This window comes from Mauremys mutica, chromosome 9 (genome assembly GCF_020497125.1).
Source record: "Mauremys mutica isolate MM-2020 ecotype Southern chromosome 9, ASM2049712v1, whole genome shotgun sequence".
NCBI classification, from domain to species: Eukaryota; Metazoa; Chordata; order Testudines; family Geoemydidae; genus Mauremys; species Mauremys mutica.
In genome coordinates this window covers 97803119-97818023 of record NC_059080.1, presented here as the reverse complement: position 1 = coordinate 97818023, position 14905 = coordinate 97803119, and the positions used below count along the sequence as shown (strand labels likewise).

General features: G+C 42.7%; 1 protein-coding gene across 2 annotated transcripts in view; it reads left to right on the top strand.

Annotated features, from left to right (window-relative positions):
• The window catches only part of AP2M1 (adaptor related protein complex 2 subunit mu 1), a 43551-nt gene that overhangs the window by 8195 nt on the left and 20451 nt on the right, over positions 1 to 14905 (top strand). For both annotated transcript variants that reach the window (XM_045030594.1, XM_045030593.1), the window contains exon 2: positions 11164 to 11276. In XM_045030594.1, coding sequence (XP_044886529.1) covers positions 11203 to 11276 — 74 coding nt within the window. In that variant the 5' untranslated portion in view covers positions 11164 to 11202. The remainder of the gene's footprint in view (positions 1 to 11163; positions 11277 to 14905) is intronic.

The following is a 14905-nucleotide window of genomic DNA, read 5'->3' as shown; positions in this document are numbered from 1 at the left end:
CTTGCTGTTAACTATAAGGGATGGTAAGTCTCTAGCCATGTGTTGGGTCTGAGGGTTTGAGAAGGGTCTGGTTCCTGTTAATTGAGCACTGCTATACAGAAACTGACATGTGACTGACCCTCAAAACTCAAAAACAACAAGGAGTCCGATGGCACCTTAAAGACTACACATTTATTTGGGCATAAGCTTTTGTGGGTTAAAACCCACTTCATCAGGTTTTAGCCTATGAAAGCTTGTGCCCAAATAAATTTATTAGTCTCTAAGGTGCCACAAGGATTCTTCATTGTCTTTACAGAACAGGCAGCTCTAGGTTCAGGCTTGTCACACACAACAGTGGCAACTGCATTCCCAGTAACAGATTGGAACTGCATTTTCACAGCTTTTTCTTCAGGTTAAAGGTCTCCTTAATCTGTTTCTGATGGAGCATAAAGCCTAGCTGGCCTTTGCTTCAAGATTCTTCAGGATAAATAACTTGTATTGTAGGTTGTTTAATGGCTCACCTCTTGAGCTTTATCTCGGCCTCTCTTGGGTGCTAAATCTGAGGAAGTATAGGGCCTGCATAGGCCAAGCTACCTTGAAAAGCCGGAAAGTGTAAAGAGAAGATCAGAACGTTAGTCACTCAAGGCTGATTGTTTCCCAGTAATGGGATTGCTCATTCTGACTGAGTCATTCTGCTTTGTGCATAGCAGCTTGCTTTAGCTCCATTTTGGATTTTTCATTATAGGGGCCTTCTGATTCCAACAGTTATGAATCACGAAATATAGCAATGTTTCAGCCAACTGAACTGTGTCCCCTGCATTTCTTAACCACTACATGCTGTTTGTGCTTTACATCTACTTCTTTACTTATGGAAAAAGGCATGAAATCTTTTAAGCTCTTTTGTGAAGACACATCCCCTGGTTCTAAGCAGGATTGTCCAGTAGTTAAGGCACCGACCTTTGACACAGGAGATCTGGGTTCATTTCCCTGCTATGCCATAGACTTCCTGACCTTGGGCAAGCCACAGTAGTCTCCTCCTTGGTGGTTCTTCTGTAAAATGGAAATAGTAATGCTTCCCTATCTTGTGGGGGGTGTTGAGGTTAAATATGCTAAAGATTGCACGGCACTCTGACCTAGTGGTAATGGGGCCATATAGGAATCATAGATAGGAAAGCTAAGATCTGTAATCCACCAAACAGCTTTGTGTAGTGTTGGATAACATGGTGGCAAAACTGCCTAAATGCTGTCTGTGCTACAGCCTTCACCATTGCTGCCACCAGTAGAGCTGCACTGGTGTTGGATTATGGGTCCTAGTTTCTCTAGTGTAGTGAAGGCTGCTGACATTTTGACTAAGATGGCAAGCTTATAAGTATCTAGGCTTCTTACTAACAGGATGGATTGTTTCACTGTACAGACCAGTGAGAACCTAAAGCCATCAGTGTGAATATTTCAGACAAATGAAGGTGTTGGTCAGAAAACTACATGAATTGCTATGTTTAAGGCCCTACCAAATTCACGGCCATGGAAAATGCATCACAGACTGTGGAATCTGGTCTTCTTCTTCGAGTGATTGCTCCTATGCATTCCATTGTAGGTGTGCGCGCCGCGCGTGCACGGTTCTTCGGAACATTTTTACCCTAGCAACTCCGGCGGGCCGGCTGGCGCCCCCTGGAGTGGCGCCGCCATGGCGGCTGATATATACCCCAGCCGGCCCGTCCGCTCCTCAGTTCCTTCTTTCCGCCCGTGACGGCTAGTAGGAACAGTGGAGTGCTCCCTTACCTCCACAGCCCTAGCATTTCTCCATAGTTTAGTGTATATAGTTGTTAGTATTTCGTTAAAGTTTCCTGTTATAGTTGTTCAGTTAGTTGTATAGTGTAATAGTTAGGGAATTAGAGGGGTTAGCCCTCTTCTTCCGCCCCGGTGCGGGCTTATGCCCGGAGCACCGGGATTCAAGCCCTGCGTGGCTTGCCAGCGGCCGATGCCAGTGAGTGACCCGCACGACTCCTGCCTCCGCTGCCTCGGAGAGTCGCACAGGACAGATAAGTGCCCCATTTGTGTGGCTTTTAAGCCTCGTACGAGGAAGGAGCGAGACTCTCGTTTAAAACAGCTCCTTATGGAGTCGGCTCTCCAACCGCCGGCACCAGCTCCTTCGGCACCGAAACCGGCCTCCGTGAGCAGCGCACCGGCAGCACCGAGCCGCTCCGGTACCGACACGTCTCGGCACCCTGCTCCAAAGACCCGGCACCGCTCACTCTCTCCGAAGAGGAAGCAAAAGGTGCCGAAGACGGCCACTGCGAAGCAGCAGCAAAAGCCGTTAGTCCAGCCACCACCGACCAAAACGGTACAGGCTGAGACAGTGCACCAGAAGTTTCTCAAACTGGGGGTCCTGACCCCAAAGGGGGTGGTGGTGGTGTCACAAGGTTATTCGGGGGGCGGGGTCACAGTATTGCCACCCTTACTTCTGCTCTGCCTTCAGAGCTGGGTGGCCGTAGGGCTGCAGCTGCTGACCGAGGTCCCAGCTTTGAAGGCAGCAGCGCAGAGGTAAGGGTGGCAATACCATGCCAGGCCATCCTTACTTCTGCGCTGCTGCTGGCAGTGGCTCTGCCTTCAGAGCTGAGCTCCCAGCCAGCAGCTGCCACTCTCTGGCCGCCCAGCTTTGAAGTCAGCACTACCTCCAGCAGCAGCACAGAAGTAAAGGTAGCAGTACCACAACCCCCTACAATAACCTTGAGACCCTCCCACAACTCCTTTTGGGGTCAGGACCCCTACAATTACAAGACCGTGAAACTTCAGATTTAAATATCTGAAATCATGAAATTTAAGATTTTTAAAATGCAATCACCATGAAATTGACCAAAGTGAACCGTGAATTTGATAGGGTCCTAGCTATGTTGTATCTGGTCCTGATGCTCATCAAAACAAGTGTATTTCCTTTGGCAATCTTAAAAATAGTCTAATAATCTTAAATCGCATTAAATTCCTAAGAAGGAGATTATTTTTAAGGCTGGGATGTGCTTTCTAGGAATCTTCTTGAAGAGGGGATGGGGAGAGACTTCTGACATGAGCTGTGCAGAGAGCTGTTTGTTTTCCATGATCTACCTTTGTGCATCTAGGAATATCTCTGTAGTCCACTGAATCAGTGTTTTTAATATGACGGAGAAACTTCGCTTTGTCTGCTCAGTCTCTACTGTAAAACACAACACTGTCTTGTCTTCTCTTGATTACATATTAAGTAACAGTAGAAGTATATGGAGAGGATAACAAGCAGCACTGGCCAAATTAATAACAATTGAATTAATCTTGCCAGCATGTTGCAAAAAGTTTATCCTAGTGTATCCAAACACCTCTGACTTTGTGTTCTGGAGCTGTGCACCTGAGTCACAAGTATGAATAACAGTGTACATAAACATCATAACTTGACCACGGTTATCTAATAGCGTTAATGCAGAGGTGTCCCAGTGCTACTTGACAATGTTAAATTTTCTGAATGGTATAGTTTATAGGCTCAACAGCACCCTGCCTACTGGGATGTAACCTTGCTAAAGATATCAAGCCTGTGGATAATGTGCCTTCCAAAGGCTATATTTCAAAATGTGCTTCATGTAACCTATGATGGTATTCTGTTAATAGCCAAGTTAGAGAGATCAGGAGCATTCTGGCTTTTCTGACCTGGAGTCACTCGTCGTGTTTTTAGATCATACCACCTTGCTGCTTGGCAGTTGAAGCTTGTTTGTACACACCTTAAATATGTAATGTACTAAGTATTATCACTGTATCACTATCAGAACCTTACTAGCTTATAAAAGCATGGGTTTATAAAAAGTAACTTCCATACCAGATCAGACTAACTCACTAAGTCCAATAATATTTGGGGTTACTTGCATCCCCTGAAGCATCAAGTGACAGAGTAGAACTTTATATAAAAATAGCATGTCCACAGGGAAAATTTCTTAATAGCTAATGCCTTTAAGCATTATGTGTTACATTTTATTCCTAGTCATAATGTAATAGTCATTTGCCCCATAAGAATGCCTAATCCTTCTAAAAACCTGCCCAACTTTTCTCCTGCAGCGACCATGTAGCAGTTGGTTCCCCAAGCTAAAACTGTGTTGAGTAAATGTTTCCTCTTTCTAAATGTGTTGACTTTTTGAATTTAAATATTGCTTTGAGCATAGATAATACATGACTCAGTACCATTTGCTATCGTATGTTCTTCCACTTATGGATTGATTATTTTTTTAATCTCTCTCCATGGAAGTCTTGTCATCTCTAGACCCCTCTGTTTCTGATCTCCTTGAGGTAAGCGGGGGACTGTAGTTCAGCTTCTTTTCTTGGTGTGTTCTAGGAACATCACATACATCTAGTTCATTATCTTCAATTTGTTGCCTCTTGCTATCCTTTACTTATTTGGGATGGGTAGGAAGAACCTTATGTGGCCATTGGTTAACAGTCTAGAGCTGTGAAATATTTGCATATTGACATTCTTGTGACTACTTGGTAAGGTCCTGTCCGCTATCACCTTTGCAGTACTACTCTCTGGACTAAGCCACAAGAGCAGCTGTTAGAATAGATATCTGACTTGAAGGAGCTAATTGAATGAAGAGGGCAAACAATTGCATTGCAGAAACTGGATCTGTGTTAAAGCAGCTGTCTGTTATAGATAAAAGCTGTCTTCAGTCTGTTAACCTCTTAGTGGCTATGAAGCCAGTAAGCATACATGAAGATTCACTGGCAAATAGCTGATCTTGGCTGTTTTGTAGAGTGAGAAAAGTGATCAAAGGCTTTTCCAAGAACAAATAGTTTGGAAACATGAAGTGTCACCAGCAAGTACAGAGTAGAGTCTAGTGTTGCCAAAGTTACTTAACTCTCTTGCTGAACTTCCATTCTGTGCACTATTGTACCTTGGAGGCTTTGATAAGGTTGAAGGCAGCCATGGCTTGCAGCTAGACATCTTTAACTTATTGTGTCTTTAGTGTAGGTAGTAGAATTCTGCAGTACGTGGTTTTGACTTTGTGGGTACTTACAATACAGAAGTGCAGCTCTACACCACTCTTAGTTTTCCTGATGGCATCAAATCTGTCTGGGATCTTAGATTGCATTGTTTCTGGTGTGTGGTGAGGGAGAAGTATGTACTTCCATGTGAGGTGCTGTAGAGTAGCTCTTTGTTAGAGGTAAATGTAGTGGGTACAAGCTGATAGATGACATTGGCAATCAGCAGCTGGGTTTCCAATGGTAGTCTCAAGCCTAGCCAGTACTAGAAAGAGTTTACTCATAGATGCAGCATATAGCAGCAAAAGTTTTTACCAGTATAATATCTTTATACCTTTTTCCAAGCAAAATAAGCTATGCCAGCCAACACACTCCAGTAGAACTGCCTCAACACAAGGGTTTTTGGCAATATAAAAAGTTGCATTCCTCTCCAATATAAATTTTGCTGGTATAGTATCTGTATAGATTTAGTGTTAATCCAGTCTTGGCTTATCCAAGATGCCACGACTTGAAGCAGTTGTGGAATAAGAGGGAAGGTCTTCTCATAGATCAGTAACTGGTTAAAAGACTAGAAACAAAGGGTAGGAATAAATGGTCAGTTTTCACAATGGAGAGAAGTAAATAGCTGGGACCCCCAGGGATCTGTACTGGGACCAGTGGTGTTCAGCATATTTATAAATCCTCTGGAAAAAGAGGTAAACCGTGAAGTGGCAAAATTTGCAGATACTAAATAACTCAAGATAGTTAAGTTCAAAGCAGAGTGTGAAGAGTTACAAAGGGATCTCGCAAAACTGGGTGACTGGGCAACAAAATGGCAAATGAAATTCTGTATTCATAAATGCAAAGTAATGCACATGGGAAGGGGGGGAAATCCCTTACAAAATGAAGATGGAGATCTTGGATTCATTGCAGATAGTTCTCTGAAAACATCCACTCAATCTACAGCAGCTGTCAAAAAAGCTAACAGTGTTAGGGACCATTAGGAAGGGGATAGATAAGAAGACAGTAAATATCATAATTCCACATTATAAATCTGTGGTGAATAAGGAACGATTATTTATCCTTTTGCGTAACACGAGCCAATGACATTGATAGACAGGTTTAATACAAATAAAAGGAAGTACTTCACACAACGCAAAGTCAACCTGTGGAACTCATTGGCTGGGGATGTTGTGAAAGCCAAAACTGTAACAGGGTTCAAAAAAGAACTAAAGTTCATGAATGATAGGTCCATCAATGGCTATTAGTCAAAATGGTAAGGATGCAATCCCATGCTCTGGGTGTCCCTGAGACTCTTATTGCCAGATGGTGGGACTGGATGACTGGGGATGGATCACTCAATAAATTCCCATTGAAGAGTCTGGCATTGGCCACTGTTGGAAGACAGGTTACTGGACTAGATTGGCCATACTGAGTTAGATCAATGGTGCTTCTTATGAAGCTTTAGTGATGTTTCTGCACTTTAGGACACTTCATTAGGTTTGTGAATTGGGATGAGGCTTACTAATGTGATTAAAGAGCCACAGATATGGTCATTGGATTTTTATACCTATTCAATGTACGCAGTCAACAGGTACTATTATAGCACTCAGTGCATGTTAGGTTTTGTACAGATATAGGAAGACCATTCCTTGTAAAAACAGCACAACATAATGCAGTACCTATAGTGCTGTATGGGAGTGGGCTTTTCTGCAGTAAACCATTAACAAGTCGGTTCAGAGTGACATTTCCCTTATCTATGGACTCTGCCTGAAATGAGAGAGATCTGAGTCAAGAGAAACAAACTCCAATAAAATAAATAAATAAATGCTTTGAGGCTCAATTAAATACAATCAAACACTTTATTCCTCTCTAGAAATACTAGATGTTATACTGGCCTGTAGCTACAGACAGGTGCTGGGTCAAGCATGTGCCCTGCATTCTGCTGAAGTGGTGGGATATGAGTATCTCTACTGGGAGGGTGTCTAAGGGCTTGTCTGCACTGGCACTTTACAGTGCTGCAACTTTCTCGCTCAAGGGTGTGAAAAAGCACCCCCCTGAGCAATGCAAGTTTCAGTGCTGTAAAGTGCCAGCATAGACAGTGCACCAGCACTGGGAGCTGCGCTCCTAGTGCTGGGAGCTACTCCCCTTGTGGGGGTGGGCTTTTTTTAAGGCACTGGGGGAGCTCTTTAACTTTGGTAGTGAAGACGTACCCTTAGTGTAAATGATATTAAGCTAAATTCCTGTGCTGACTTCAACTTTTTAAAAAAATCAGTAGTACATTGATTTGACATGTAACTGCATCCCAAAACGGTCACAGTGGGCATACAGCCTCTGGCAGTTCAGGAGGTTGAGACTCTTGGCACCTCTGACTGTATAGGAGCTGGTTTTTGTTTGTGGTATATAGGAGGTTGATCTTAGTTCAAGAATTAAAGTCAATCAGTATAGGTTTATAGAAAATAGATCTTGCTGAAATAACTTAATCGTTTTTGATGAAATTGCAGGTTTGGTTGATAAAACTAATAGTGTGATGTAATACTTAGAATTCTATAAAGTGTTTTGACTTGGTACCACATGACATTTTGATTTATAAAAAAACAACAACCCTAGAATAATAAAATTAACATGACAGATTAAATGTCTTAAAAGATGGATGATAGAGCTCAAAATATAACTGAACAGGGAATCGAGTGGGTGTGGGGTTTTTTATAGTGGGGCCCTTTAGGGATCGGTTTTTGGTCTTGTGCTATTTAATGTTTTTTACCAATGACCTGGAAGAAAACACACAAGTATCACTGATAAAGGTCCCAGGTGACACCAACTAAAGAAGTGGCAAATAACAGAGGACCGGTCACTACTACACAGTGATCTGGATCACTTGGTAAACTGTGTGCCAGCAAACAATGTATTTTAGTAGCTAAATGTAAATGTTTAGGAATGAAGAATGTAGGCCATACTTACAGATGGGGAACTCTGTCATGGGAAACAGTGACAGTGGGGACAGGTAACTTGGTTGTGGTGGATAAACAGCTAACCATGAGCTACAGTGCAGCATTGTAGCCAAAAAGGTTAATGCAATTCTTGGTTGCATAAACAGGGGAATCTCAAGTAGGAGTAGTTTTTTTGTTTGTTTTTTTTTTTTTTGGTTTTTTTAACCTCAGTATTTGGTATTGGTGCAACTGCTGCTGGAATATTGTGTCCAATATTCAATTCTGGTGCCAACAATTCAAGAAGGATGTTGATAAATTGGAGATTTGTCTGAGAAGAGCCATGAGAATAATTCAAGGATTAGAAAACATGATTTATAGTGATAGAGCTCCTTGAATCTATTTATCTTAACAAAGAAGGTTAAGGGGTGACTTGATCAGTCAAGTACTTACATGGGGAACAAATATTTAATAGGCTCTTCGGTCTAGCAGGGAAAGATGCAACACAATCCAGTGGCTGGAAATCAATGCTAGGCAAATTTAGACTCTAAGGTGTAAATTTTTAACAGAGTAATTAATCACTGAAACAGTTTACAAGGATTGTGGATGATTCTCCATCAATGCAACTTTTAAAACAAGACTGGATTTTTTTATTAAGAGATGATTCAAGAATTTTTTGGTGGGAAATTTTATGGCTTGTTACACAGGAAGTCAAACCATATGATCACAGTGGTCCCTTCTGGCCTCAGAATCTGTGAATTAGTATTTGGGGGAGGGCGGCATATTTCTAACTCCCTTTAAGAAGGTGCAGAAATCACTCTAAATTTGAGTGAAAAGGTGGGGGATGTGGCACTCCTCTTCATTCCAGCAACCCTGGTCAGCCATTTACTACTCTGCTAGGCCTTATAACTGGCTTGCTCTGCGTAAATTGATCAGCAGTAAATTAGTTAGTGTCAGTCAAGGTTTCATCAGTCTTCAGAATAAACATTTCATTACACTTAGGGCATGACTACACTTGCAGATGTAGAGCGCTTTGAGTTAAACCAGCAGCCTTTGTAGAGCACAGTAGGGAAAGCGCTGCAATCTGTCCACACTGACAGTTGCAAGTGCACTGGTGTGGCCACATTACCAACTCTTGCAGTGGCCACAGAGAGCAGTGCATTGTGGTAGCTATCCCAGCATGCAGGTGGCTGCAATGTGCTTTACAAATGAGGGGGGTGGGGTGAAGTGTGACAGGGAGTGTGTTGGATGTATGTGGGGGGAGAGTGGGTTTTGGGGGGGGGGGGGTGAGAGCATGTCAGCATGCTGTCTCGTAAGTTCAGGCAGCAACAGATCCCCCCCCCCGTCTCTTTCTCTCACACAGCATTCCACAGTAATGGTTGCTTTGTCTGGGAGCAGCTAAGAATGCTGTCTGTCAGAAACGGAGCTTTCAAAGGACATATCTGCATGCCTGCAGTGATTCCAAAACAATTACAAGAGTGACCACTTGATTTAAGGGGATTATGGGATGTTTCCGGAGGCTGATCAGAGTGTAGTAATGCAACACCTCATTCACACTGACTTCCGGGCATTGTAGCCAAGGCACATCAAACATTTTTCCCCTCACCGAAGTGGAGTACCAGGAGCGCTCTAGCCCTGGAGTCAGAACACTCTGTGTGCCTTGCCAGTGTGGATGGGTAGTGAGCTAGGGCGCCTGGAGCTGCTTTAATGCAGTCTAACTTGCAAGTGTAGCCAAGCCCTTAGTTGAGACAAATGCTGCAATATATCCTTCTGAGGTCTACACATGTCTACACTACTTCAGCACTGCTACCCTGCTGCAGCTCTGCCAGTGTAGTGTAGACGCTTTGTACATCAATGGAAGGGATTTTTCAGTTGATATGGTTAATCCATCTCTGAGGTGGTAGCTAGGTCTACAGAATTCTTCTGTTGACCTAGCCACACCTACAGTTAGGTTGACCTAATTCCAGAGCACCGGGCACAATGTTTTACAGCCCTGAATGAAATGGCTAGATTGTTCTAACTTTAACTCAGACCTAATCTACACTTTTGTTTCAGACTGTGGCTGTTTCTGAAAATGGGCAGATACAGCTGCCTTACACTTGGTGGTCATACTTCTAAGGTTCCTTTGAAACTCTTGGGCAACAGACTTTCTTATTTAAAAATAAATGCTTAAATTATCAACTCAAGCTAAATAGCTTGAATGTCCTCAGTTTATGCAAAAAGAACGAGGAGTGCTTGTGGCACCTTAGACTAACAAATTTATTTGGGCATAAGCTTTCATGGGCTAAAACCCACTTTGTTCTTTTTGCTGATTAAAAACTAACATGGCTACCACTCTGAAACCTGTCAGTTTATGCAGTTACTACACCTAGAGCGCCAAGAATAATGTTATTGTAAGAGGCAAAATCCTCAGCTTCACCAACATTTCATGCAATACCAAGTAGTATAATGTCAGCAGCAGTACAGGTCATTCTGTGCCATTAATACCTTAACCAGGAAGTTCATCTCTTAGACTTTAGCTTACTCAAGTTACAAAATGTGTACCCATAAGTAAACTTCAGAATGAATAAACTTTACTGTTGGCTATCACTGCATTGAGGATCAGGAAAAGGGTCTGCTTGGGGTGAAAATCATGAGTAAGTAAAGTAGTCTTGGATTCCCAGACAAGATTTTTTTTTTAAACCACCTCATCCTGAGATCTAAACAGTTTGTAAGAATCCTGGACCAGTGCCCTTTTGACCTTTTGTAGAACAGCAGTTCAAGATAGCTTATTGCCGTGGCACTGCCAGCAAGGGCATAGACACAGGTCCAGAGTGACTGAGCAACAAGCTTGTTTTTCATAGAACCATAGAATATCAGGGTTGGAAGGGACCTCTGGAGGTCATCTAGTCCAACCCCCTGCTCAAAGCAGGACTAATTCCCAACTAAATCAGAGTGACAGATCAGTGTTCGCTTTCCTGAATAATTGGGGCTTCGCTCATAACCTGGTAAACTGACCAAGAAGCCACATCAGAGCTTGTGTAAAGTTTCCACTTGGCTCTAATTGGCAGAATCTTTATGGTGGTAGAGTAGCATCCCATGTATTCAAGCCTGTAACTTCATGTAGGGATTAGTACCTTAATACCAACCTGTTAGAACTCTCACCTTTTACAGTGACTGACTGTACATACATGAGTCATTTGTGCTCATCTCCCAGCTGATAGAATTTAGTGCTGTGAAAAGTCTAATGCTGTAAAGTTACACCACTTATTGCCATACAAAAAGCCTAATGCTCCCTCTGTCTTCTCAGGTCTTATGCAATATGGAAAGAGAAGACTAAGGTTCCATCATGATCGGAGGCTTGTTCATTTATAATCACAAAGGAGAGGTTCTAATCTCTCGAGTCTACCGTGATGACATTGGGTAAGTAACTTGGCTCCAGCTTAAAGTCTTTGTACCCTAGTCCCACTCACTGTGAAGACATTCCAGAGCTGCTTCCTCTGCATTAGCTATGCATGCATATGAGACTAGTTCTTAACTACATTAACTTAATGAGCAGGATTTTTTGACATACTCTAGATCTGTTTCTGAATGTTGGTGTCCTTCAGGTGATGATAAAGGATACCCTGCTACTAAGGCTGGGCTTCTCTTGCTAAGAACCTCTGTAAGGAGATACTTCCTAACTTACTACTTACAGCAAAGCTGGTAGGTTTGCCATTAAAGCAGGAGTGGTAAAATAGCATTTGAGTGTATACCACATACCAGGCCTTGGGTACACATGCTATTCTTTTCAGCAAGCATGGGGAGAAATAGAGGGTACGTTTCCATACTTGGATATTGTCGCATTGCCCGCAAAGCTGTTGGGCAAAGTTTGCCAATGTCCCAGGAGCCTGAAGATTACATCTGACTTGTATAAAAGAGGTAGTCTACAGCAGAGGTTCTCAACCAGGGATACACGTACCCCTGGGGCTATGCAGAGGTATTCCAGGGGTACATCAGCTCCTCTAGATATTTGCCTAGTTTTACAACAGGTTACGTAAAAAGTACTAGTGAAGTCAGTACAGACTAAAATTTCATACAGACAATGAGAAAGTAAGCAATTTTTCAGTAACTGCTGTGACACTTTTTTGTATTTTTATGTCTGATTTCGTAAGCTAATAGTTTGAGGTGAAACCTGGGGTACACAAGACAAAACCTGAAAGGGGTACGTAAGTCGGGTAAGATTGAGAACCACCGGTCTACAGGGCTCAGCATGCAATTCATTCTTACTGCTTGGATCAAGCCTGTGAGATCCACTGGTTATCATAAAGACAACACCAGTTGAATTTAGGCAACCCCTAGAATAGAGTTGAAACTTGCTTTACCTGGCGCATATGTCAGCTGGTGCTTCCCCAATGATTGGTCTCTGACCTAAGTCAAGGATCCAAAGATCTAGCAGTGCTCAACAGAAACCATCTGTCTGCTAGTGCCTCCTGATATGGAACCCAGACAGAAGCATGCCAGTAAAGTTAGCAATCCAACTCTCAAGTGCGGCTTTTTCCTAAAAAATGATTGTGCAAGGCACCTTTTTATATAGTGAAACTCTTGCCTCTAGTGGATTCTAGCTAATGTCCAGTATCAACAGATTGGAATCACATAATCAAATCACTTATGACTGTTCAAATCTTCTGAAGGCAGCAGGACTGCACAGGTGTTTTTGAAGGTCTAACTGGGTCTGTAGAATCTGTACTACTGGTGGGGCAGAAGAACCCAGAACTTTCAGATGAGAGAAGGGAGCGTGATTGTGCAATAAGCAGAGTCCACCTTGATGTGGAAATGAAGATGTGTGGAACCCCAGTGCTATTTTTCATTTCTTTTCAGAGAAGATCTTTGCTTCCCAGGGACCTTTATTTAGGTTGATGCAGACTGAAGAATGCCTCGTTTTGGAGCTGGGTTGTGTAGTGGATTTGTTTGCCTCATAATAAAGTTTAGCTTTTATCCCTGGACTGGAATAGAGTGGTGATGATTGACTCTGTTCAAGGAAAGGTGGAAAGGGAAGTAGCTATTTAACACAGCAATACAATGCAGCTTATTTAACTGATAAGTTTAAAATGCATCCTTGGTCTGTCAGACTTTTTAGGGTATGTCTACACTGGCAAAGTTTCTTTGCCAGCAGTTACATTGCTACTCAGAGTGCTGAAGGGAAACCGCTGTTTGTTCACACTGTCAGCTGCCTGTGCAATAGCGTGTTCACACTTGTGGTCCTTGCGGCAGTATTCGGAGTGGTGCACTCTGGGCAGCTATCCCACAGAGCATCACTTGACAGTGTTGAAAATTCCACGCAATATAGTCATGTCCCCTTCTGAGTCTCTTCCCTGACTGGCTGAAAAACTACAACAAGCAGATTAAGTGACCCGTGAGCCAGCTTTCTCTGCAGAAAGTGCATCCTGTGTAGAAGCTCATAGTGAAGGTGGTGTTGGCCAGGGATAGGCAGGAGGTAAGCTCTTCAAGCTTCAGTCTTCTGTCCTCCTTAGACTGTCTTAGTAAGAGAACTGCTCAATACCTAATGTTAAGACTTCTGAGGTCTGTGAAGAATTTAAAATTAAACTGGGTTTGTGCTCACTCTGCTTATGATGTATGGCAGCCTGTAAGTTTTCTTGTGTGTTTTTTTTTTTAATTTCAAAATATCAATATATAAAACTTGATATCTCCTGGGTTTTCTATAGGGATGACTCTGTCACTTGAGATGTACTTATTTTATGCTGAATAACAAATGTCTAATACACATTCTTGTCCCAAATTTGCGTTTATGTATTGGAGTCAGCTGTTAAGCGGGGGGGAACAGGTTGTAAACAGTCCTTACCTTCAGTTGCTCATCTTCCACTCTAGTATGTTCTAACTTAACTAATTCTCCAGTTGCCTTTCCCAGGGTAGGCAAAGCATGAATTTGTCCTTTAAAAAGGAGACTTTCAGGCTTCCGTTATGCATAACAAAGAAGAAAAGGGTGCAGAACCCAATTTTGCTTTATAGGCTACCTTTTAATACTCCCAAGTGCTAAATGGGAGAGCTTGTAAGAGCTTCTCTCCCTCTTGCTTGTGTGATGGCCCAGGAGACAATGCATCTGCATGAATGTTTCAGAATATTCTAAAAACCCAAAAATAAGCAGCCCTCTGAAGGTTTTGTGTGATCTGCTGGGTATTGACAGACACACCTACACTAATGCAGAATGTGTAGTGGAGAAACAAGTATGCAATTCTCTCCTTTCCTGCAAATATCAACATGTAAAGTCTCATAAGAATTCAGTTAAGAGTATGAAATCTGCAGCCTTGTAGAGCTAAAAGTTGATTCTAATGTCTCTAAAAATGTCTCCACTTAAGGACGGTTTATCTAGGGTGACTAGACAGCAAGTGTGAAAAATCAGGGTGCGAGTGGGGGGGAGGGGGTGATATGAGCCTATATAAGAGAAACCCAAAAATCAGGACTGTCCCTATAAAATTGGGACATCTGGTCACCCTAGCTTTATCTGAACAGCATCCATTGAAACACGGGTTTGCAAAAGGCTGTAGCTGGGTGAAATATAACTTGCTGTTTCCTTTGTTTTGCACCCCCAGCATGTCAGTCTTTCAGAGCCTAATATGCATGAGAAGTCACCCTTGTGACTGGAAAGAACAGGTGGCAGTACTGGAGCCTTGGCCTTTGCTCCCAGTCCTGTACCTCATTCAGCAGTTCGCAACCTCTTTGGACTCAGGAACCATTTGTAAACCTTGATGGCCTGTCATGGCCTAGTAAATTGCTTTAGTGCGAAGGAAAAAAAAATCTGGTTTAAGTATTTGTTACCCATGAGATAGATATAGATATGAAATAAGTGCTAAATAATTACACTGTGCCTATGATAGCAGTAGCTCCTGTCCCCCCTCTGGGCATTGCGATCTCTGGGGTTAGCACTGCTCAGGTTTGCCTGGTACCCCTGTGCTGGTTGAGCCAAACTTGTGAGTGGCATTGTGATCTGGTATTTGGGGTTACAGCGCCACTTACTCATATTTGGCTCTTAACTCTCATGATGGAGGGGCAGC